We start from the raw sequence: 24,569 nt of genomic DNA on the forward strand, positions 1-24,569 counted from the left end.
CAAAGCTTCTGAGGTTGGAGATCACTTTCTTTATTTTCATGATGTTAATGAATGATTCAAGATTATGATTGTGAGGAGAAATTACATGCTGATCACTATCAGGGGTTGGTTCGTGCACATGTTCGATTGTGCAATATTGGGCGCGAACATCAGTTTGTAAGAATATTAGTAACAACCTGGGTCGAAGTAGAAATCACCACGGTTAAGTTAACTGGGTCTTTCGATTTCTTTAATGATTGCATACATTTGCATTTTACATATTTCTGTCTTTCACAGGCTGGAAAAAGGACAGTCCTTCTCGACAAGTTGGAGAGTCCTTTACGAATGTCAGTTGTGTAGACAACGAGGCTTACGGGTATCATATGTAAGGAAAAGGCATCATATGTAAGGAAAGGGAAAGGAAATAGTTGTGAAAGACATCGAGAAATGCAGCATTTAAAGTTTGATATGAACATGAGTGACTCACTCAGCTTCGCTCGTGTGACACTTTTTTGTTCTTACCAGATCTGTCGTCATCTGTGATCTATCAGTGAAGAGACGCTTGGCAACATGATATCTATTAGTTAATCACATTGCACTATTTTGTTTTCGCATCATCATTTTTAAAAGCATAAGTTTCAGAATAGCACACTATCGCATAATTTCTTACTTGCGTTGCTGAGAATCCCCGCACACGCTGGCTCAGTAATCTCGGACTGTATACTTACACTTGGTTCAGGTTTTATTTTCGACAATTCAACATTACAGGTTCCTAACTACAATATATCTCCTCTATTCCATTCTAACTTAAGGTCACAAAATTGCTACATTTATTAGCTAAGGAAATTCGCATCTAAATGCGTAATTCCGTGTGGGAATCAGGGCTTTCTCTCGTCCTACAACACTTCATGGACACTAATTTCTCATCAAACGTGGGTTTACTCGAGAATCATGCTGCTACATATATTTTCCTATGTGCACTACGCCCTGATTAGATACGTCACTGTTTTGATTATTTTACGCCACTACGCTTCCTCTTATATTCTACCTAAAACGGCAACGAAATAACAATTTATTTGTTAAATAACTAAAAACATATTATGCATGGAAATCAGTTTTGAGACGGTTAACGCTTTACCACACACATCATTGAATATCATTGATATTTTCCACAAACTAAAGTTCGAATACATATATTTCATTAAACGTTTAGTTGGGGAGTATCGCTGAATATTTACATACATATATACATACATACTTTTAGGAATTGTGCCGTATTTTGACGACCCCGTAGGGCTCCTCAAAATACAAACAACTCCTAAAAATTACTCAGTGATACTACACAACAAAACGCTTCATAAGAGAGTTATTATCATTTACGCCAAATTATCATTTCAGTGCGGGCGAATTTCGCGGATATTTATTACAGGAGTCCGTGACAGAAGTATGCGAAGCGGAACGGAATTGATGCTGTTTCTATTTTCTTCAGCAAATGATGAAATTTCATAATCGTCTATCTGCTTTCCTTTGTTAGATTTATCTAATGAACTTGGATCAATATTTAAATTTAAGTTTCGCCATTTTTTTTTCCTAATCCCAATCCAATTCATCGATTGCGCGCTGCGAATAATCTGTCTAACCGGTTCTCTGGAGTACAAATAGCGCCAGATTTGTACTCGTTTTGGATGTTATTTGTACTCTACAAAGCACAATTAGATTATAAGTACTAGAAAAAGCTCAGTTAAGTTATTTTAATGCTATCGCTGTGGAGGTCGCTGTCTCTGCCGCTGATGTTGCCGCTGCCGCTGCCATTACTGTTGCCGTTGCAGTTACTTTTAACGTTGCCGTTGCCGTTTACGTTGAGTTTGTCTTTCAGGGACGTTATAGACCTTAGCAGCTTTACAAAACCCATGAAGTAATTCATAGATAGGGTTAGTTTACCTCGATCCTTGTGTTAAATTGTGAAAGATGCCAAAAGAATTCTTGAGTTCGGAAGTCGGTCTACGACGGTGTACGCATATTGGACTGATGTTCAAGTTTACCGGCAAATCTGAGCCTTGATTTGCATGGATTCTTAATAGTTTCTTTAATGGTTTCTTCAGATTACTTGATACAAAGTAAGGATTAACTGAAAAGATAGTCAGGAGCTATTCGTGGGAGGCGCAATAGCCCGATGGTCGGCGGACTGGACTCTACGTCGAGAGGGTTCGAGACCTGGCCGGGACAATGTGTTGTGTTATTGAGCAAGACACATTGACGCGTGTCAAATATGAACTTCGTGATGGGTCTTGCTCACCATGGTCTCGGTGGTAGAGCATGGGAGCGCGGAATCCGAAGGTCTGAGGTTCGATTCCTCACGATGAATCAGATTTTTTTCTTTATCCCACGCTCGTGACATGTCGAAAAATATATTTCTATAAAATCCATCGTGTTGATCAAATTGACAGCCTGCGTGGATCATGACCTGATTTAACGGAAATTATTGAAGAGGCAGCTACCGACCCCTACCATCGACTTTGTTGGTTCTATCAGCTTTTCGAATAATCGCGTTTAAACAACGTTTTAAGACAACTCTCTATTTTCCATCTCATTATCATGTGGTCAAAAAGATAGAATTCTACGCAAGTGAAATTTGACACGGGTGATGACTGAGCAAAGGCACAGATTTGCGATAATGCTAGGGCAGGTTACGTCATGTTCTTCCTGTTTCAAAGTTATATGTTTCAAATCGCAGTTGTCCCCCATGATAATCGAGAAGGAGCAACGCGCTTTGCTCTCACAGCCGGGAATCACAAGATGTTTTTGACACGTGCTTTTGTGTATGACGCGAGGTAATTACGATTAAATATGCAGACAGTACTTGACCCGATCGTTTCTTCAGGAAGAGTTTCTCTAGCCAAAGACACGATCTGATGGTTAAAATTTGTAACACAAACTTGACAGCGTTTCGGGGAGGACAGATTTATTTCTAATAATCATAAAAATTCGAGTAAAAAATGTCAGTGATAAGAAAGACGGGAATCTGCATGAACTCGCAGCCGAGTTGAAGGAATACCCTTAAGAAGCCGCCAGTGGCATAGAGGACTCCCATACAACTAGCCTAATTATCCTGGAATTGATGAAGACAAAATCGCTTCCTCCACAGAGTAACCCTGAAAAGAGGTTGCCACTGCACGAAAAAACGGAATTACATCCGTAGCAAAATCGCAGTAAATAAGGAATAAATACCACATTTGATCGACTTTGTTCATATTTACTCAGATGCAATTTTTTTTTATTGCATTATATTTGCACGCAAAGCAATTACGATTCAATATGCGGACAGAGCTTGACCCGATCGTTGTTAAGAGTTTCTCTAGACGAAGACACGATCTCGTGGTTATAATCTGTAGCACAATCATGACAGCTTTTCGGGGGGGGGGGGTATATTTATTTATAACAATCATAAAAATTCGAGTAAAATGACAGTGATAAGAAAGATGGGAATCTGCATCAATTCGCAACCGCCTTGAAGGAATACCCATAAGAAGCCGCGACTGTGGCTTCGGCCAGTTGTACTTTCATCTGTCGCTAGGAAAACTTTTTTTAGTTGTATTTACCTAGGTCGGAGGGGGAGACTTAGTGCTAACTCTAGTAGTCATGGCTGCATCTTCATACTCTGCCGTTTGGATTGTCGTACATTTGAGGGTAAGAGGTTGAAGACAGCACTGAATTCCAACACTTGCACTTCGTTGGATTCGAAGAGATAGACTTCTGAATTGTCAGAAACAGCAACTTCTTCATTACTTACTACTTCTTCTGTGGAAACATTCTGATCGTTTTTAGTGGCCAGTAATTCCACGACAGTCTGATACTAAACAATGACAGTATACTTAGTTTGTTATGGAAACTTTATTCCTTCAGGAATACTAACGTACATTCATTTATCTAGCCCCTCATCCAGAACTGGACAAAAAGTAAGCCCGTTTTATAGTCAAAACTGGCAAATTTTTAGCGTCGAGGAAGTACAATTACTATTGAAGATGCGTGCAGCAAGATAAATATTTTCTACCTCGATTTGTAATTCGGTGCGGAGAAATGCTCAGACATCGGTCAAAGCCCCTCAATATAATTATTTCAATGAGATTACGGTCGTTTCTTATTCACAGAAAGTGAGAAATTGTGACATACTGGGTTGAAGAAATCATCTCATAAATGGCAATAATGAAAACAAAAAAATTAAACTAATAACTTGATGCGTTCGTCGATCGCGGCGATTTTGGCTTGACAATCGGGGTCTCTTTGTATTCGATTGTAAAACATAATCGAATATAGAGGGCACAGCATCTCATCTCTCGTCTCACCTCATCTTTATTTGTTTGAGCAGGTTCAGTTTTATGGCAGCTATTATGCTGATGTGGACCTGCTATCTTCCCACCCATACCATGCCAGAGGAGAACATCCGCCACACATTAATCTCGTGCGTGGGAAATTAACGTCTCCTTCTTACCCTGCAGGGGACGGGACCTACGGTTTATTCGTCCTTATTCGAAAAGACTAGAATATCTATCCATTTCTTGATATTATAGAAAGGTAGCACATTCTCCTCAGTTATTTTAAGACTCTGAATATTGGTCCAGCCGGAGCTTGAACCCTCGACCTCCCGCACAACAGACCGACATCTACTTAAACCTGGATGTAAAATGTAAAGGTTTCCTCCAATCATCCCCCTCTGGTTTCCCTTTGAAGTTTGGTGTTGGTATATCTCTCCGCACGCAGAGCCCTTACATTTGCAATTACTACTTTGCCAAATGTCCAGTTTTTCGAATTGAAGTAATTCGAGTTAATTTCAAATTTTCCTCTCGAAAATATTGAACTTGATGAACTCATAAGGAGGTCTATTCTGCGTTGAGCCAGGCGACGAAAGTGGTAACATTTTTGGTGTAAAAAGAAGCAAATGGATGTTGTCTAGTGTACATAATGTGTGCTTATCAACGGTTAGTTACGCTTCCTCGGCAAGCTTATGTGTTTACACTTATTAGAACCATGTAAAGACAAGAACGAGACTAAAAATAAGAGCCAAAGTTTAAGGATTACTTAAGTGCTTGTAGAGCAAATTCAATTCCATTCATAATGAATAAGATATGAAAATGTCACGAAATTTCTGGTACATTTTTTCGTGCAAAAGTGAGGATTTCATCGCCTACTGTCTTATTCTGATAAGAAAAATTGCGTCACGTTTCCTCTCCCCAAAAGTCGGAAGCTCACTTTCCTTCGCACGCAACGTTCCTTTAATTTATGTTCACCTATCATGTCCTGGTTCGTTTTGTTTTGTTTTTATTTCCTATCGAAGGAAATCTGCGTAATATCCCTTTCGAACGCGGAGGTTATCTAAAGGTTTAAAATGTGTTTTCTCTCTTTTTACCCCCAAAAATTGGACGGTTGGTTTCCTTCGATTCAAACCTCCTTTGATATTTGTTTGCTTGTTTGTTTTGTTTCGCTAGTTTTTTTTTTGTTTTTGATTTTATTTTTTTACTTATTTCTTATCATTCAACAGACACATGTGAGGGATGTAAAATATCTATCTAACAAAGAGGTTAGCGAAAGTTTAATTTGTCTTTTCTTTCAGTATCAACATCCGCTTCTACGTCTCTTTGAAGTTGGAAGGTCACTTATATATGTGCACGCAATTTTCCTTCAATCATGTGATTTGTCATCCCCGGATATCCGAGAGTATTAAGGACATTAGCCAGAAGGCTCATTTTTTGATTGATTATTGATTAGTTCACTAATTTCAGAATGATCTTAGATAGCCACATAGTTACAATGCTGATCCGTTTTTCTGTATTTCTATCGGTTTTGTAATCGGACCTTTTAGCGTCACCACGCGCATACAAAAGGCAAGTTTAGCGTCCCTTTAATCAGTTCTTCGTCAGTTTTGAATAGTCTTGGTAAACTTTCGCCCTTTCGTTTTCTCAACCTCTGGCACAAACAGGACCGATATTTTAAGATCGATCGTTCGATAGATTGATTGACTGTGAGAATAACCGTTATTTTCGTCACTGATTGTGGTTCGTGGTCGATTGCCTTTCAAGAATAAAGATTCGTGCAAACAGTCAACTTTGGATCGTCATTTCGATCAGCTAAATAGTCCCAAACACCTCGTTAACCGCGTTTTGGAGCGACACGCCCTTGAACTTGAGGATTTAGATTCTGGTCGCCGTAAACGCTACAGAGAGGGATGTAACTTTCCTATGAACCATGACACTATATCCTCAATTTCACTTGAAGTTTGATTGCCTAGTAATTTTCCGTTCGTAAGGTACCCTACAATTTTTCAAATGCTAATGAATCGTTCTCTACATAAATATTTCGGTATAATTAAGGTCGCATTATCACTGGAGAAAACTAGCATATCGTAATTGGAGTAACAGATCGAACACTTGCATTCATTTTGGAGTGTATGTGGTGGTACAAGTACTAAACAGCTCAGCGGGAACGCATAAAGTCTAGCCAGTGGTGTAAACGGGTGAATTAGGAGTTGAGTTTACATTTGGCGGGGAAGGGGGGGGGGGGGGGGGAGGGGTAGAGTACCGCTGATGGCAATGATGAAAATCTGTCTACTTCAGTGTAGAACTTTCAGCCGAATTAGTTTTTTAAGATTCTTTGCATCCTCAAACGGGCTTCGTTGAAGCAAAATCAGGCAAAAGAAAAGAGCGCATCTATAACGTGCAGTTTAACTACGATAAAATTTTTAAACCGTTACAGAAAAACAGCGGTAGGGGTTAATTTCAAGGCCAATTTCGCACGTGAGGATTTAGCAGCCTGCGTAGTTCCTCCCCCTTTTGTCGAAAACACTTCGGGATTTACCTAGATACAAACCCAAAACTACTGTGAATTTTTTCGTTGTTTACAATCTGATTGAAAACCCGAGCCGGGTTAAAAGTCTTTGCTTAATTCATTTGACTCAATAATCATATGTCAAACGAATATAGAGGGGTAACTTTCTGAAGAAACTGTGGTGCTGCGTCGGTGGGAGTAACCAGGGGACGAAAATATAATCGTTTTGCTTTTCAATATTCGTGGAATTGACTGCCGCGAATATCTAATTTTACTCAGTGAAAAAAAAAAAAAAAATGAAACCTGCGGTCACAAATGATATATTTTGTCACAAATAATGCACATCTTTCGAGGCAGAAGAATTGTAATTGGAGGTTCGTTTTCAATTATAAGCAGGAAAAAATGTGAACAAAGATCGTCGCGTTACGACGCAAACTATAAAAAGCGACGGCTAGACGCAGGTAATTGATAATGCCCTTTCAAAACATACATTTCACGGTGAAATGGAGTTGAGTGTTGCAGGAACATGCCGACTCGAATTTGGGTTTTACCTGTTGAAGGATAAACAAACAAACAAACAAACAAAACGATACAAAAATAATAGCAACAACGACAACAACCAGTAACCGAAAATTCCTTTTAGAAGACTTCTGTTTCGATTGTCTGATAACCAGTGCCCTCGCAGAAACGCCGGAAGTGCCTTTTCTAAAGATAAACTACGACCTTGACCGTATTTTAAACTTGGCTTTTCCCCAGGAAGCCAAGAAATTTCCCAATACGCATTACATGAAAAAATGTATACCTCTTATCTCCCCTTGCCTTTCGTCAGAGCTTAATAATGTTTTTTTTCCCACGTCCTTTCAGATGGCGTTCGCAATTACAATGCCAATTTGACGTCTTTTACATCGTATCTTGTTTGTTTTGGATCCGAAATTGCACAATCGAGCTTGTTTTTAATCACGATTTTCTAATCATTTACGTACACCTTTGCCTATGTTATGTTTGTGTATCCTCTCAAGCTACACATTAAGTCTACAATAACCAGACTGCCAAATGTTACTCTTTCATCTTGTTCTTCTTCATGGCCTGCATGGTTCATGACTCTAAACCTGATATTATCGAAGAGACACATTCTGACCAATACTGTTTACTTTGTTGCCTCAACCAGCTTTCGAATGACAACGTTTATACAACTTCCTCCTTAAGACTACTCGAGGCCTATCTTCCATTTGGTCATCATGTGGCCAAAGAGATGAGACGGGTGGTGATTGAGTAAAGGCATAGATTTGTGATGATTTTAGAGGGCTGTTACGCTGTGAGTTTGCGCACTAAGTTCTTCTAGTTTGACAAATCAAATCACTGTTGATCTCCAGAGTAATCTACTGTTGTACGGTTTATAGCAATACACTGTGCGGATAATTCTTGCTCCGATCGTTTCCTGAGAGCTTCTCAAACACGATCTGATAACAAACATGACAGCTGGCACCAACGTGACAGCTTATTCCAAACAATCTTGAAGACCCAAGTAAAATGTCAGTGATGAGACAGATTAAACGAAAACAAAAAATAATCTTGAGCAACTCACAGGAAATCATGTGAGGAATACAATGTAAATCAAACAAAGAGGGAAGGGAGGAAATGTAATACATTTGATACATTTGATGCAACTGCTTGGAACAGACCGTTTCCTAATTACATGTCTGTACTCTAGGTGCCTGGTACAGGGTATGCTTAATAGGATGGGGTGCACTCTGCTCATATAGAGTTTAAGATCCCTCGATCTACCTGAAGGCGTGCTCGTAATTTTGATGATTCTGCAGACAATTTCTATATGACATTTGGAGGGCTGCTACCATTGCAAGTAAGCACCCCATTCCTCGCTGAATTATTTAATATTATTACTGTCTGATTTTTTTATCCGTTCATTTTTTTAAATTTCTAGTCTGAAACTTTATTGAAACCGATCAGTGCAGCTTTTACTGGGTTGGATCAAGCCTTACGCATCAGAATGACTTCTGTTTCCCTAAGTTCCACCTTACCGCCAGTGGTGCTTTTTATGATGACAAATCTCTTTGCTTCGAAGCATGCAGCCCCGATGCCTTGCCATATCGACAATGGAGGCTCCCTGAGAGAGATACAGGAAAAACTTGGACAGCTTCAAATGGAAGTCAAACTTTTAAAGGAAAACAAGAGAGCAGGGATATGTAAGTAAGATTATTTCTCTCGTGTGTAGTCAGGTGACTACAACAACAACAACAACAATTTAACATTTATATAGCGCAAACTACTATATAGATAATCATTCGCGCTTTACAATCAGTTAAGGTGAGATCGGACGTCAGAATTCATCACGCGCAATATGCAGCCACTTGAGTCCATGTATTGATCTCACCTTCCCTCCCCAATTCACCCTAGAGTAGACACTAGATAGATAGATAGATAGTTTAATCTCAAAATCATTTGCAGCCCGAGGGCTGAATTACGCCTTTTTACAATCCAAGAAATTTAAAATTTAAAATTTAAAATTTAAAATTCAAAAACCTAATTACGCATCTTATTATACCGGCAGTTTACAATATTATAACATAATAATTAATTAAATAAAATATATTAGCTATAAATGTAAATTAATTAAACTAAGTGTAAAGTAATTAAAAGTATCTACATTATCAGTATCATCATTATTATTACTATCATTATAACGCGTGCCGTAACAAAAGTAAAGGATATCGCATCGATAAAAATCTAGCCATTAAACTTCTTTGCCACAGCAAATATAAAAGTGTTCATCGTTCTGGAAGTGCGAGAGCGTGGCATATTAAATTGGCGCTTATTTTTGAAGTTATAGCTGGGTTTATGTATTGGTGGAAGAAGCGCCTTTAACTTATGGTTAGGGTTGTCTAAGATACTTTTAAAAAACTTCTGACATAGAAATTCCTAATGCTCTAAGATAGGTCGTATTCCTAAATCTTTAGCAACCACGCAATCACCCGCAGTTATAGTGGAAATTGACCGTTTCTCAATACGTAAAAGATCATTTTTTTAGATATTACGGAAGCGCATTATAGAAGACAGGTATCGCGTACTCTGTTACAGATCTTACACATGATGTGTAGAAAAGTACTAGGTCTTGTAAGGGAACCCTAGCTGTCTTTAGTTGTACTAAAAAGTACAACCTCTTACTGGCCTTTTTGATTACTTCTGATATATGACTGTTCCAGGTCAAATCGCTAGCTATATGAAGGCCCAGGAGTTTTACGCTATCAACTACCTCCAACTCGTTGCCTTCAATTCCTATGGGATCAAAGAACCTGGGCATTTTAGAAAATTAGATCCGAAGCCCTTGTACTTATCATAATCCAAGTGAACTCTATTTTCTCGTGACCACTCAATAACACAATCTGCTATATATTGGGCGTGAATTTCACTCTCTTTTGGTACCATCTCCGAGGCTGTTGTATCATCAACGTATTTCCATAGTGGATACGCGATTTCAAGGTCATTTATCATAAGCACAAATAACCATGGGCCCAATTTTGTGCCCTGTAGTACTCCGGAGGGCACAGATCCCCACTCCGAAAGGCACTCCGCAGGCAGCTTAATTCTTTGTACACTATACAAAGATAGACCACAACACCGGGCACTACGTGCCCTACTCTTTTCGAAGAGTGTGTGGGTTCTTTAACGTCCCACAATTTTTATCACATATAAGGGCTTGTGAGATGGGACCTCCATTTATCGTCCCTATCCGAGAAGACTAGAAAGTCTAACCATTTGCAGATATTATTACAAAGGCAGCACTTCCTTCTCAGTTATTTATAGACCCTGAGTGCTGGTCCGGTCGGAGTACTCTCGACCTCCCGCACAACAGTCCAGAGCTATACTAATTGAGCTAACCGGGAGGCGGAGACTATTACATTTATAACACTTTTTTTCGGAATGAAATAAGGATATAGTATTCGACAGATTTCAGAAATTTTATCAGTATCCCTGTTGAGGCCACGAGTGTAATAATTGGCCTCAAATGTAATAACTGGCTTCAAAAGTAATAACATTTGGCCTCTAATGTAATAAGTGACGCAAAAGTCAGTAAACCATACGTTTTGCGATAACTCAGTCTGCAAACATATTTTGGGCGTCGCCATGAAAAAACAGTTGTTGTTGTTGTTTTTTTTTAATAAATAGATGGATGAGGACTAGACTTGGACTTAGTGATCAATTACTGAAAATAGGCAAGTTCATGTCATCAGTATTTGATGATATCATCAGTCACGTGGCCGTCAGAAATTGAAATTTGGCAATGTGATGATGTCAATAGTCAAGGAAAATTTTATACAGCTTGGCTACATCTGGCATATTGCAACCAAGCTGTTGAAAGCTATCAAAGCTTTCAAGCTGTTTGCGACTTTATATTTTACTTGAGCGTATGCGGAACGCAAACGTTTCATCAAGGAAAAAAACGTCACACGCCTTTTTTAAAGAACGGACCTTTAATTTGGTGGTTTCTAGTCTTTTTCAATCTTTCTTTTAAGTTATTTTGTACTGGAAAAAATTTAAACAAATACCGAAGGAAGTGACAGTTTGAATCAATGATAAAGTAGGGTAGATTTTGCTTGATTTAAGGCGAAAAAAATTCGAAAATTCGGTATTGGGTGTATCCGGGTATGTGTTATCGGACGTCCTCCTACTCAGTTTTCATAATTTTCTGGCGTAAAACTAAAACAGATAGCGCTACTCTTGTGGACAGGTTTAGTCAGTTTAGGGAATCAATTAAAGAATGCCGGTAATGTAGTTAGTGTACTTATTTTTGAACGAATTGTGTCATTTTAGCAGAGTTTTTAAGCGTAGCCTAGCATTACAACAAAGACTTGCTCAGGCTCAACAAAAAACTTAAACGCTCTGAATGTTTAAACTTACCTTGCTGTTTAACGCATAGCATCTCTCCTTGGCGATAATGAAAATATGTATGATGCGTAACGACAAAAGACAAAAACTGACCATAGTCTTGCGATTTATTGTCCAAAAAAAAATAAACCCTCTGAACCTGAGCTGCCGTGACAAGATAAATAATACACAACAAAAGTAACCGAACTTATTGATAACGTAAAAAAAAAAAGCATGGGCGTCCTCTATACCTAACTACAACAGTAAAAGAGTGGAGTATGCTAGTTTTTCTGAGTCTTTGCTTCCAGTGTATGCTCGTTATCAAGAACCATCCATACTGTTGTGGCTCTAACTTAAGCCATGCCTAGTGCCATTTTGAAGATGGTAGTATTTGCTGCAGGCGTACAATAGCAACAACAACAACAATTTAACATTTATATAGCGCAAACTACCATATAGATAATCAGTGGCGCTTTACAATCAGTTAAGGTGAGATTGGACGTCAGAATTCATCAGGCGCACTATGCAGCCACTTTAGTCCATGCATTGATCTCACCTTCCCTCCCCAATTCACCCTATATTAGACACTACACAAAGATAGACCACAACACCGGGCACTACGTGCCCTACTCTTTTCGAAGAGTGTGTGGGTTCTTTAACGTCCCACAATTTTTATCACATATAAGGGCTTGTGAGGCGGGACCTCCATTTATCGTCCCTATCCGAGAAGACTAGAAAGTCTAATCATTTGGCAGATATTATTACAAAGGCAGCACTTTCTTCTCAGTTATTTAAAGACCCTGAGTGTTGGTCCGGCCGGAGTCGAACTCTCGACCTCCCGCACAACAGTCCAGCGCTATACCAATTGAGCTAACCGGGAGGCGGTTAGCACCACTTCCTCTCCCTTTTAGCATTACGATTTTCCGCACGTTGATAGCCGTAGCGCGATCAACGAGCTCTGGTATGTATACTCTGGGACAAGGCACCTTATCAACTGTTGATCTAAAAAATCTGTTCACACCTTTTAGGTTATCTTTCATGAAAGGGAAGGTGCAAACGTTAGTTTGATAATTATCTCTAAAACATCATTGTTCAAAAATTACCGATCTTGTGAATCGTCTGAGCCCTGAACTCCACCTTCAATGGCGTTATCTGAATCACGTCCTCCACAACATCGTCAGCAACATCAGCAACATTAGGTCTGTCATCATCAGTTATGGCATTACCACCATCGTCCTCATCCTCCATGAAGCCATTACAGCCACCGATACTGTTTTGAACACCCGGGCTAAGACTGAAATAATGTTCTCCGCGATTTTCAGTGAAGTGGCCAAGATAGACGGTAGTGAGAGGGATGTTGGATGAGGGACTAAATGTGTGATTAGCCACAACACCAAGAGAATAGATAACATAGACGTCGACGTTATGCAGATTTGCTGCTGCATATAGAGTAAGCTGATCCCCAAACGTCTGCTTTGCATCATGTATCAAAGGTAATCGTCTGAAGTTTTGTATTCCGGAACCAGTTCTAATGGCGGGAATCCATCATGATTGAGGGGATTACTTTCCAGGTATTCGACTATCCCATCACTCAAAGTTTCAGGAGACCTTAGGATGCTAAGACCACTTGACTGATATGTGCTAAAGCCGCAAATTGGCAATTTCCATTTCCAGGGGGAAGGTACATAATTACAAATCCTTGATCCTCTATTATATATTTTCCCGTAGTCTTCCTTTTCCATGTGGATAAGAAATTTAGCACAGTGGTTTTCTTCTCGCTGTTATGAAAGCTTTGCAACTCTTTGTTTGTTTTTGTCTTCTCGCAAGGTTAAACTCGTTAAATCACCAACTTCCAGCCACTTCTTCCGTTTTTTTTTCCTGTTTCGGGGGACGTGTACAACACTTTATATAGGTGCCTCTTTCAATTTCTCTTTTCAATGACCGCCGCAGTAACGCAACACTTCTTTTGAAGCCACCCTTTACCACAAAGGCGCACACACTTCTTCGTTGACAGCATATTTTGAGGGTGGATTGGTTGTTGCGTACGCCTGTTTCATTCTCCTGTCACACCTTACTGTGGCGGTGTGAATATCCTTTCTAACGACTGTACGTGTTTTTGTCGGTGCTTTCGATCTGCATAGCTAGGGTTACACTCTCTCTTATTCTTAAGTAGTTCTTTTTCTATTCCTGGGGTCAATGTCCTATCAAGTGAATTACTTCTTCGAGCGAAGTAGACCTCAAAAGGCGTCTAGTATCCTAATACCTCTTTTGGGACTTCATTTAGATTTAGCTGATAATTACTCACATTTTCCGTCCACTTAACGCATTTTCGTCCCATTTTTAAGAAGTTGTACTCTATTTTGATCGAAGTGACCTGTGGCTTCTCTCAACCTTCCCTTGTGATTGTGGATGAAAACATCGACTGTATATTAGCTATATGTTGATGCGGCGTCATAGTCTTTTCACAGCGCTCTTAAATTCCCCGCACTGGTCACTTTGAATTAAGCGCGGTGGTCCGTGCTCTAAAAAACTATTTTCCAGTTCGTCAGAGGTAACCTTGCTACTCATTTCTCTGACTGCACGCAGCCAGACGAATCGACTAAAAACGACCATTACCGATAATACATGCAGGTATGATTTGTCATTCAGAGACATTGTTCCACCCTTGCCCATTTTCATTAAATTCACCTGATGCCTCGTTTGAACATCTTGAGCATGAATGGGTTTGAGTGTAAATTGTTGAGATATTTAGCATTTTTTCTGTAGTGAAGGGTATCAGAGTTCAGGATGTTTTGAACTTTAGCGTTAGTCCCACAAACGTATGTCGCAAGTTGCTCACTAGCTTTCGTGCGCCTGATCCTTTAGTGCGCTCAAATTAAATTCCCCTGCCACAAGTTTATCGACTTCAGAGAGTCGATGCATCCGGCGTCCCCGGTAACAGAACACATCTTTACCTTTTTCCTTTTGGACGGTTATCTCTCCTTAAGCTTTTAGAAAATAGTCAATTATTAAAAAGAAATGAATTGTTTCGCTAATGTTTTATCAAATTTACTTATCCTTATAGACTAGAAACAAATTAATGACTTTCCTTTTTAATCGTGCGTGGATTAAAGAAGGAAGAATACTAATGCGCAGGGTGAATCGAAATCTAATCTTTAAAGATTCTTTTTCCATTTTTTAACAAAGAAAACAAATTCCTAGCACTATAAAATTGAAAGGAAATACATGGCGGGTGGGCGGTTTTCCAGTAATTTCAAGACGGATGGTTATATTTACTACTAAGTAATAGAGGATTTGTATAGCCTCATCTAAACTCAGGGGGAGGGAGGGTGGTGAGGAGAATTTGAGGCAGTTATGCAAATCCGAGATGCAGCCGAGGGTTTGCATAACTCCCAAAATGCTCCGAGAAACTATTTGTTCAACCTAAGTATTTTTTTAATCTCCGTGAAATAGATGTATCTTTCTTCGCCGTCACGGGTGGTTAATCTATTATTTCATCTCCAAAGCTATCACGTAACGGCTATCGCGTTAAGCCGGACCAAAGATAAAAAAGAAAAGAATAATTAGTTTTTGTACTTGAACCAAATGTGAACGAACTGAGCCACTGAGGGAAACTAACAGATATTCTGATTTAACAAATAACCCGTTTTAAAACTACTTGAAAACCGCTCACATTGATGTATTCCCTTTCATTTTTTAAGCTGCAAAGAAACATCTTCTCTGATAAGAATGAAAGAAAAGCCTTCGAAGTTTGTATTTTGACTCGCCCACGCGCATTATGAATAGTTACCCTTAGATCCCCTTACGGTCCTGAAAACAAAATAAATCTTCACATTCTTTTCAAAACTTCAATGGTTCATTGAAACTATGCACCAAATTAAAAATATTTTCAGTTGTGATCTAAAATTGACAATCAGTAATTTGTCAGTTTTAATTCCCAATTTTCAGTTTTTCTGCTTCAATTTCCTATTCCCCATTCGTCCTTTTACTGTTATCCGATAGACGTGGTTTGATCGATACGGCGGAAATATGTTTTGGTGACGTCACACTGGTCAGTGGTCATCAACTTTGGGCTGCCAAGCGCTTCGATGTGCTACTCGAGCGAGTTAGATGAAAATATCGGTTTTTTGCTTTGTTTTAAGTTGGAACATATACATAATACGCCTCATTTTTTGTGAGAATTGACTCTTTGAATGCTTTTTTAATACTTAAGCCACGTCTTAACAAATAGCAGTACAAGAGAGTCATTTTGTTTGGAGTTGTGTGCTGTTTGCTGACGTTAGCTGACCGTCATTACGAAGTGTGATCGTGGCTCTTCGCTCGCCCTCGCCTTCAGAATTGTCAAAAACAGCGATAGTTATCCAAACAAAGTGGAAGATAGGTTCTGCAAGATACTTCCCAGCTAGTCTGAAGACTGGTTGGATTTTTAAGTGTAATTAACATGAAGCGATACAGGGAATTATTGTGTTGTGAAATATTCACACTCACTCTGCGCCGACATGCGGTGCGTGTTCATTTTATAAACCGATAAAGGCAGATAGTTTCGAAAGAAACTGTTTGGGGATGCGTCGGTGGGAGTAACGAAATAATTCGGATATATCCACAAAGTTGAAATGGTAAATTGGCCACCAAAACAATTACAAAAGTTGACGTTTCGAGCTTCGTTTCGAGTTTCGTTTTATAAACCATTCGATTGGATGAGAATTTTGCCTTTATAGACTCGGTTTTTCACCATTTCACCTTTCTAATTTTCTGTGCCTTTTAGAACGGATGAAATCTATTATTTGTGCCTGCCGTTCGTAATCAAAATATGAAAACATTTGTTCATTTCATATACTTGCAGTTTTATCAACAAGTTATCTCTGGTGAAGAGAAAAGAGTCCGTTTAAGCTCATATAATGGTGATATTTACGAAGGAAGTGGAAATCGAAAAAAAAAAATGTTATTTGTTTGCTGCGCCAAGGCTCGACAAAGACTACTTAAGGCGATGCATTGGGAGCGTTGAAAATGTAATATTTGAGACCGTTCAACATGATCGCCTCATTAACACATTTTCTTGTATGAAGTCTTTGCGTTTGCTTGTACCTGTTACTACAACTGCTAACTTTAATTTCTCAAACAGCTGTATTTGTTTACCCGAAAGCGTTTTCAATGAAATCCACTGGTTTATTTTATTTGTTTTTTTATAACTCAGTTATTTGAAACTTTCACAGGCACATTAAAGTTTACCTAATATGAATTCCACCATGTGCATCACGTTAGCTTATGCCAATAATCAGGTACTCTTCTTCTTCCATTAATTTACCTTTTTTTAGATTCGCTTTGCTTTGCTTTACATAGTTTGTATGTGCTTAAGGAATCACACACATCACATGCCCTGAACCACTGTAAGGAGTTAATTATGATCCTCATCAGTAATATTTCATCACATCCCCACAGTACATTGTTATGAAATATTCCTACTTGACTCATAACCATTTTTTTTTTAAGACATCATAGATCCTGGTGGCAAAATATATGCATATTGGTCAAACTAGCCGAAAATTGCTTATTAACTACAACTAGCCTGCATACAACTGCTCCCCTCCTCTGTAATAAATTGGGAAAAGGACATCTGTGTGGTTCTGTCGTTGTTCACGTTCGGGAATATCCCTTCCCTGATTTTTATTTGACTGGATGGGCACACCTGTACACTGTTTAGCTTTTCAACTCTTTACGGTGGCCAATTTACAATTTCAACTTAGTTGATATTACCAAAACACCTTTACACAGGCTAATTATAAGCTTTTTGTTACTCCTCATGACTTAGTGTTGACTGGGAATTGATCATGACAGCTGACTTGATCTAATCAATTTTCTACTAAACATTTTTAACAAAGAGGTTTCTCTTTAATTACTTTAATAATTTTCCTTTGATATTTTTAATTTGGAAGAGTAATCATTTTAATCATTGTGTTCTTTGCTACCACCATCATCACCTCCATGAACACCAGGCAAGAGTTCTTTTTTCCACAACTCAGACAGCTTCTGGATATAGGAAATAAAGTTTAGATGACGGTTGACTATTGAAAGCTGTTGCAATACAAGAAAAGACAATACAGTGTTTTACTCGCATAAATCAATTAAATTAAATTCTAAAAATTATTTTACGTTACAGTACTTTTAAACACTAGCTTTTTAAACACTAAATGTCTAACAAAATCTAATGTCATTCGAATACAGTACTTTTGTTTATTAAAAATTTGTTTTCTTCTAGTACCAAGATGGTAATGTTACTTTGTGAATCAGGGAGCTAAATAAAGCAGAGGTATTCTGTTAGCTCAGTACATTTTATGTTGCAGGTAGCAGTAGGTTACTAAAGAAAGAAATGAAATAATTAGAGAGGGAAAGGTAGCATAAAAAGAAGACATGCTTGTTGGGAAAGTAAACTATTTGCAGCTCTGAAAAACAGCAACAAAGGGGGAAAGTGAAAACCTTATTTATTATCATTAACTTAGACATTTTGTACTTAAAACATACCTCGGATTATTCTTCCTCTTTTTGAGGTCAGTTCTTGTACTTTGGAGGCTTCAATCCTACACATGTTACGGCAATGTGTTCCAGTTTTATACGTTGAAAGAAAATTCGGTAATAATTAACGAATGGAGATAGGTTAGCCATGCTACTTACACGAGTACCAATGTTTTGTCTTCTCGACGGATTTGACCAAAATGCCGTTGACATGCCGATTTATATGGTTCAAGCCATTGCTTTACAAATCTGGTATGCAACGTCCTCGAATCACCGCCCAGCCATTCAGAAACCGCCTCATTTTTAGCCTTAGTGCATAAGCCCTTTTATAATCAAAACTTAGTTGCCATGGAGCCGCCGGCGAAAACGACAATTTCATATCGTGTGCAACTTCAGTTCGGCTTAGGCAAAATATATAATATAATTGAGCATAAGAACTATTCAAAAAGTGAGCCGTCTCAAGGCTCACTTTTTGAATAGTTGCAAAATTATTGCAGTATTCTTTCTAAGTTTTTGCCGCTGTCGATTAGACTCACGGCGAAAACATTGTAAAAGTTATCGGCATTTCATGGTTTCTTTAACATGTCCGCCTACCAGTAAAATACTGTATCGTGCCCAAAAAAACGTATCTCCGCGGAGTCGGTTTGATCACGTACAGCTTATTAAGTTTACTTGGAATATAGGATATCAGTTTGAGTAAATCAAATTCTCGATTTATCCATTTTCGCGAAAAAACCTTTTTTTCATTATCACGTAACTTGTGACGTCCACTTTATATATGTTCTGTTTGAGAGTTAATTTTGTTGTACTTTTTCGTCTGGAGCCATTTATTACGTTCGAGGCCAACTGTTATTACATTTGAGGCCAACTGTTATTACATTTGAGGTCAACTGTTATTACATTTGAGGCCAACTGTTATTACATTTGGAGCCAGTGATTACATTTGAGGCCTACTGTAACTACATTTGAAGCCAGTTATTACATTTGAGGCTAATTATTACACTTGTGGCCTCAAAAAGCCCTCTATCCCCCACCGAGATAGAATTACTCCTGACTTTCCCACGAAAAAAAAGAAGAAATTCACCTGTCTACGTAACTGACCAGACTTGAAGCGTTCCCAACCTTTGGTAGCAATGCATTTGCGGACCTGTGTCACCTCATACACTCCAAAGATACAGCTGTCCTGATACTACAATTACCATATTAAACTAGTTCTCTTTGGTGATAATGTAATCTTTTTTTTATAAAAAATTAAGAGTGCTTATGCTGGCGTGCAGAAAATTACGTGACCTTCAAACTAGAAAGCGAAATGGAGATCGATTATCATGGTTTTATAAGAATATCGCATCCCTCATGGATATGCGACGATGAAGAATTACATTATTGAGAGAGCCCCTGCGTGCAGAAATATAGGTGACCTTACCACTTCAAAAAGACATAAAAAGTAAAGCAGAAGTGGTTACTGAAAGAAAAGAGACGACTACACCTTTTTCACATAACCTGTGTGGTCCTAAGGTACATTACATTTCATGACAGATGTCGATTGATAAGACATAACAAAAAAACAAACTTACAAGGAAACAAATACTAAAGGAGCTTAGCGTACGAAGGAAATTGAGTCTCAGGCTTTAGGGGGAAGAAAAAAAAAGAAAATACTCTTTCACTTGTCCTCCATGTTCGATGGGAAAAATTCATCACTCGCAGATGTTTGTTGATAAGACATAAAAAACAACAAAAACAGAACAAAACAAAAAGAAAATAAAGGAGCTTTGCGTTACTTTAAGGGGAGCAGAAACGGGACACTCGTGTTGTTGTTTTTTTTTCGGGATAATTAAGCAAGCGATGAAATCCACACAATGGGATATGCACGACAAAATTAACTCAAAATGTCGTATTCTTTGGATCTAGACATTATTAAAAGGATTGAATTAACATATACAAAAAGTTAAGCAACCCTAGAAACTGAATTGCGTTCTCGTTTTTGACTTTAGGTGGTTTCGGTGAGCATAAACGCACGAACTTGCAGAGGGAGTTTAATTCTATTTGTTGCATCACCACTTTTAGTATTTCATCGCGTTTTCTCCCCGCGACCCGTGTAGTAATCGTGCGACACAAAGCAGAACTGGAATCGCCTCTTCTCACCAATCCACACTAAACATACCAGAGACACCTGTAAACGAGACAAATAACTGAGCTGTTGATCATGAGTTCATTATCAATATTTTCGAGGGAAGTCTCAGTTCAACTCAAATCACTCATGTAAGAAAAATTCAACAGTGCTACGCGAGCGGATAAATTACCATCTAACGTTTCATGGTTCAGTTAAAAGTTGCATCCTTTCGAATATTCGCTAGTAAGAAAAAATAAATTAAAGAAGCCTTACGCCACCTCCCAACTTTTAGGTGAGAGAAAAACAAAAAGACTCTAAGTGAATGTCATCACCCTTTCAGAAGTATTTTCATATAGACTGCTGGACGTTCCTAAATAATTAAAAAAAAAAAAAAAAAAAACGCTCACTACTCTCTAAAACAAAAATGCGCGGATGCAAATGTATTAACTGCCTGGTGGTTAATATATGATGAAAATCTCGGATAGATTGGCAAATAGAGTGGCAAATTAAAGCCAAGGGACGCTTCAAACTTTTCAAGAAAAACGTTGAAATACAAGGTCAAATTTCTTGAAGAGCGCGTACTCTTGTCAGATAAACTAAAATGGAAAATAAAGAGTAGAGCCAGTATGATATCACAGGAAATTGAAGATTTAGAATAGACTCGCAAAGAGGAGAAAAGACGCAGGTTGAAACATGATGTAATCTTGTTTCTTCTACCCTAACATTTTTCATTCTCTTTCCGGCCGGTTAGTCTGCGATAATATCAGAGATAAGGGGTCAATCCTAACCACTCCATTTGGTAGGTCCTTATCCAATTCAGCTGATAAACCATGTTTTTCTTCTTAAGCCAAGAACTGTGCTGAGCTGTACAAATCCGGTAGAAGAGTCAGCGACGTCTACACAATCGACCCTGACGGTTCAGGTGCCTTCGATGTATACTGTGACCAAACAACAACTGGTGGGGGATGGACAGTATTTCAAAGAAGATTCGATGGCTCTGTTGATTTCAACCGCACCTGGGATGACTACAAACATGGCTTTGGCAGTTGCCTCAAAGGAGAGTATTGGCTGGGATTGGACAAGATCCGTCGCCTGACGAGAAATGAAGCAGAAAACAGACTTCGAGTGGATCTTGGAGTGACCGCTAACAAATCCGTTCACGGTGAATACGAGTGGTTTGGATTAAGAGACGAGAAAGCTAAATACCAATTGAGCCTTGGAAATCTATCAGGTGAGTTAACCCTCTTTCTTTTTATTAGTTCATTTTAATTTACCAATTAAAGGAAAAATCAAATCTACCAACAGCATTAGTATTGTCACCCTGTCCAAAACGGCATTATTATTAGATAAAATAGATAGTCAAAAATAAAGCCGTAAAAATTCAAGTTTTGATGACATTGGAGCCCTTGCCCCAATGATAGTAGTTACAAATCGCAAAAAGCGGAAGAAGACAGTCATAGCAAAGAAATCCTAAACGAATCTCGTGAGTTTATTGTGCTAAAAACACAGTTGGCCATCTTCTTCGGCTCTCGAAATGAACAGGTCACTCTCCATTCTTAATAAAATGAAATCTCATTGCAATACAATAAATCCTTATTGGCCAAGTTTGTTTGGTTCAGATGGCTGGATATTTGCCGATTTCTTTGTAAGCGCTTTTATATGAACCGAATCTTGAACTCACGCTTCGTCAATACTCTCGTACTTGTTTAAAATAATAGGAGGTGGTATTTATTGATTTAATTTTTGTTCATTCATATTGCTATTTATTCCCTTTTAGACAACTCGACTGTTAATGATTCTCTCCGCCCTCATGTGGGCCAGTTTTTTCACACGTGGGATAAGACTGATTGTGCCTCTACTGATCGCATGAACATTGGTGGAGGATGGTGGTACATAATCAATAGGTGTGCTGTTTCTGCAAATCTAAACGGTATTTATCGAAAGGATGGAAAGGGAAAATTTCATTGGGGATTCTTAGTTCGTGGTAAGCCTGAACTCAGCACCCCCCAAACATCAGAAATGAAAATCAGACCAGTCGACTTTTCTTAGATTTTTTTCTTCCTAAACTATTTTGGCCACGAATATATTTTGCTAAGAATTTGATTGGGTGGGAAGTCAAAGGGAACAAAGGGGACTAGCTGGTAAGTTATATTGGACCATAACTAATTTTTAAAAGTCCCCTCACCCCCTTTTCTTTGGTCCATTTTTTTTTTCAAGAGGCATCGACGCCTTGTTTTATTAATGTAATCCTTACGAGGCAACTCTTTAGTAAACCTGTTTTGTCAGTCGAATTGCGATCCTGTCTTTGCCTTCAAACCAGCCTAGATTGTCTGAGACGTACAGAAAAACACTTTTATTTCTCTTTATCATTATAAGCTAGCATACCGTGTACCAGAAAGCCAATCGGCGCATTAAACGGTATTCACCAATGTAGTATATCCCAGTCAATATTATTGTGATCGTTTCTAACGCTAATACACGGTATTAAGGTCAAAGTATTTAGATTTTGGATGGGAAAAGTAGAATATCAACAAAGAAATGCACTAGCTTATAATGATGATATATGCATTTTCTGGTTCGTGTTTAGCAAGAATTATTTACCCTTCAGAGTAGCCGGAGACACAAAATCCTGCGTCAATAGTTCCATTTCTGACCAATTTCCTGTGCATTGGCTGTTTTGTTTTGTTCTGTTGTTGTTGTTGTTTTTTTTTTTCTAATCTATACCAGCTTAGATCAACCGAGCGTTAACGCCTCTACATCTCTTTTCTTCTCGGTTAAAAAAAATTAACGCAATTTGTGAAATGGAAGGTTAAAAGATTGATATTGCTTGACGAATATAATGATTACCATTTTTTCATATAAGCTTCAAAGATACATGGTCATGATTATTACGAATGTTAGGACGAATCTACACCCTTTTTTTTCAAAAGTTTGTGAAGAGAGAATTTGAAAGTGACCATCAGTTATCGCCGGTTAAAAAATACAAAATCCGGTGTGAACTTTTTAGTCGAATCATCGTATCTTTTTTTCGGTACCTATTGTATTTACTTTTTATCAATCGATATATGATCACACTATAACTACCGTACAGCTGTAGCTGCCAGCTGTTTTAGTCTTTTCATTAGCAGTTACACGTCGCCGTTGCTTTTTCAGCGATTTATCTTGAAAAGGCGCGATTCCTTTGCAGCCATTCGTTCTAACTAAAAATAATGAGATAAATCTCTTATTAGACTTTTTGATAAAACTAGTAACCTAATCCTATGTAGTCCTATTGTAGTTTTAGCTTCAATATAACTTTATTATTGTAAAGGGCTAGAAAAATTCTGGGTTGCGTTCCTATTGACGAAACAATATACAACCTTCGTTACTTTCTGGGATATTAAACTCTACTTTTGCAAAGTTCTAGTCTGGTTGCTCTGTGGCGTCTCGTTTAATTTTTTGCTGTAATAGATCCCGAAACACCGTCACAGCATGTGTGGTTTTCCTCGCTGTTAAATATATATATATATATATATATATATATATATATATATAAAAAATATATATATTAAAAATATATATATTAAATATATATATATATATATTTATATATATTTTTTTTTTCTTTTTTTTTTTATTGGGGAAAAATTCAATTATCTACTACCTGAAAACTAATTATCAGACATGCATCTCCAAGGGTGGGAATTCCTTCTTGATTTCGATTGTTGGTTTGGTGTTTTGCGCATGCTCTGTTACAAAAGTGATTGACCATCGGATCGCAGCTTAACTTTTCCTGCTCATTAGCTGATCAACCGATGTTTTTAACAGAATCTTTCCAAACCCGCCTCGAGCAGATTGCGCCTGGGATGTATTTGGAATGCGACTTGTGGGGATCCTATTGAGGTAGGGATATTGATTCACGGGTCGTGATCAGCGCTGTTACCACTTTATTTAGCCCCCAAAATTAGGCGCTTCTCCCAAGAATTCTACTCAGCTTTATCAATTCAAATAATGAAAATGAAAGAAGCAAAAGCAAAGAAAAATCACAAAATCAAGAAACGTTTGTTGACACTGCTATCAATTAACATATTAGCAAGGTGTATCTCAAAACAAATTTAAATGATTTTGAAAGTAATTATCACGCCTACAAGGAAATTTGACGCAAATTTGAACAGTACAACAGAAATATATTGAAATACAGTTTAATTTTACGCGTCGCTGATGGAAACTAATTTGCTCTTTTAATTTGGGTCCTGTATGCTTAATTACTCTTTCATTGGTTTAATTT

At 38.2% G+C, this 24,569-nt stretch overlaps 2 protein-coding genes and 1 pseudogene across 4 annotated transcripts in view; 2 read left to right on the forward strand and 1 right to left on the reverse strand.

Annotated features, from left to right (window-relative positions):
* The window catches only part of LOC111342347 (roundabout homolog 3), a 10,629-nt gene extending 9,868 nt beyond the window's left edge, over window positions 1-761 (forward strand). The window contains exon 8 of the mRNA XM_088756633.1: window positions 277-761. Coding sequence (XP_088612759.1) covers window positions 277-339 — 63 coding nt within the window. The 3' untranslated portion in view covers window positions 340-761. The remainder of the gene's footprint in view (window positions 1-276) is intronic.
* A 4,299-nt stretch (window positions 762-5,060) lies between these two features.
* On the forward strand, window positions 5,061-23,701 carry LOC111342343 (angiopoietin-related protein 7). Of its 3 annotated transcripts, none has more exons than XM_022949418.2 (4): window positions 5,061-5,554; window positions 8,741-9,002; window positions 21,150-21,533; window positions 22,080-23,701. In XM_022949418.2, exons 1-4 carry the CDS (start codon window positions 5,363-5,365, stop codon window positions 22,349-22,351), a joined length of 1,110 nt encoding a protein of 369 aa, XP_022805153.2. In that variant the 5' UTR covers window positions 5,061-5,362; the 3' UTR covers window positions 22,352-23,701. The 3 variants fall into 3 exon arrangements, with proteins under 3 accessions (XP_022805153.2, XP_088612785.1, XP_088612782.1); XM_088756659.1 differs by lacking the exon at window positions 5,061-5,554 and adding an exon at window positions 6,590-8,113; XM_088756656.1 differs by lacking the exon at window positions 5,061-5,554 and adding an exon at window positions 8,140-8,659.
* LOC148741110 (uncharacterized) lies at window positions 9,544-10,308 on the reverse strand (annotated as a pseudogene).
* Window positions 23,702-24,569: the final 868 nt, after the last annotated feature.

This window comes from Stylophora pistillata, chromosome 1 (genome assembly GCF_964205215.1).
Source record: "Stylophora pistillata chromosome 1, jaStyPist1.2, whole genome shotgun sequence".
Classification (NCBI taxonomy): domain Eukaryota; kingdom Metazoa; phylum Cnidaria; class Anthozoa; order Scleractinia; family Pocilloporidae; genus Stylophora; species Stylophora pistillata.

What these genes read in the sequence shown, in the direction of transcription:
- LOC111342343 (XM_022949418.2), top strand. Translation starts at nt 5,363, where the DNA reads ATGTGTTTTCTCTCTTTTTACCCCCAAAAATTGGACGGTTGGTTTCCT. An exon ending in AATATCTATCTAACAAAGAG is followed by an intron (nt 5,555 to 8,740) that starts GTTAGCGAAAGT and finishes TTAAATTTCTAG; the next exon opens with TCTGAAACTTTATTGAAACC. An exon ending in GAGCCTTGGAAATCTATCAG is followed by an intron (nt 21,534 to 22,079) that starts GTGAGTTAACCC and finishes ATTCCCTTTTAG; the next exon opens with ACAACTCGACTGTTAATGAT.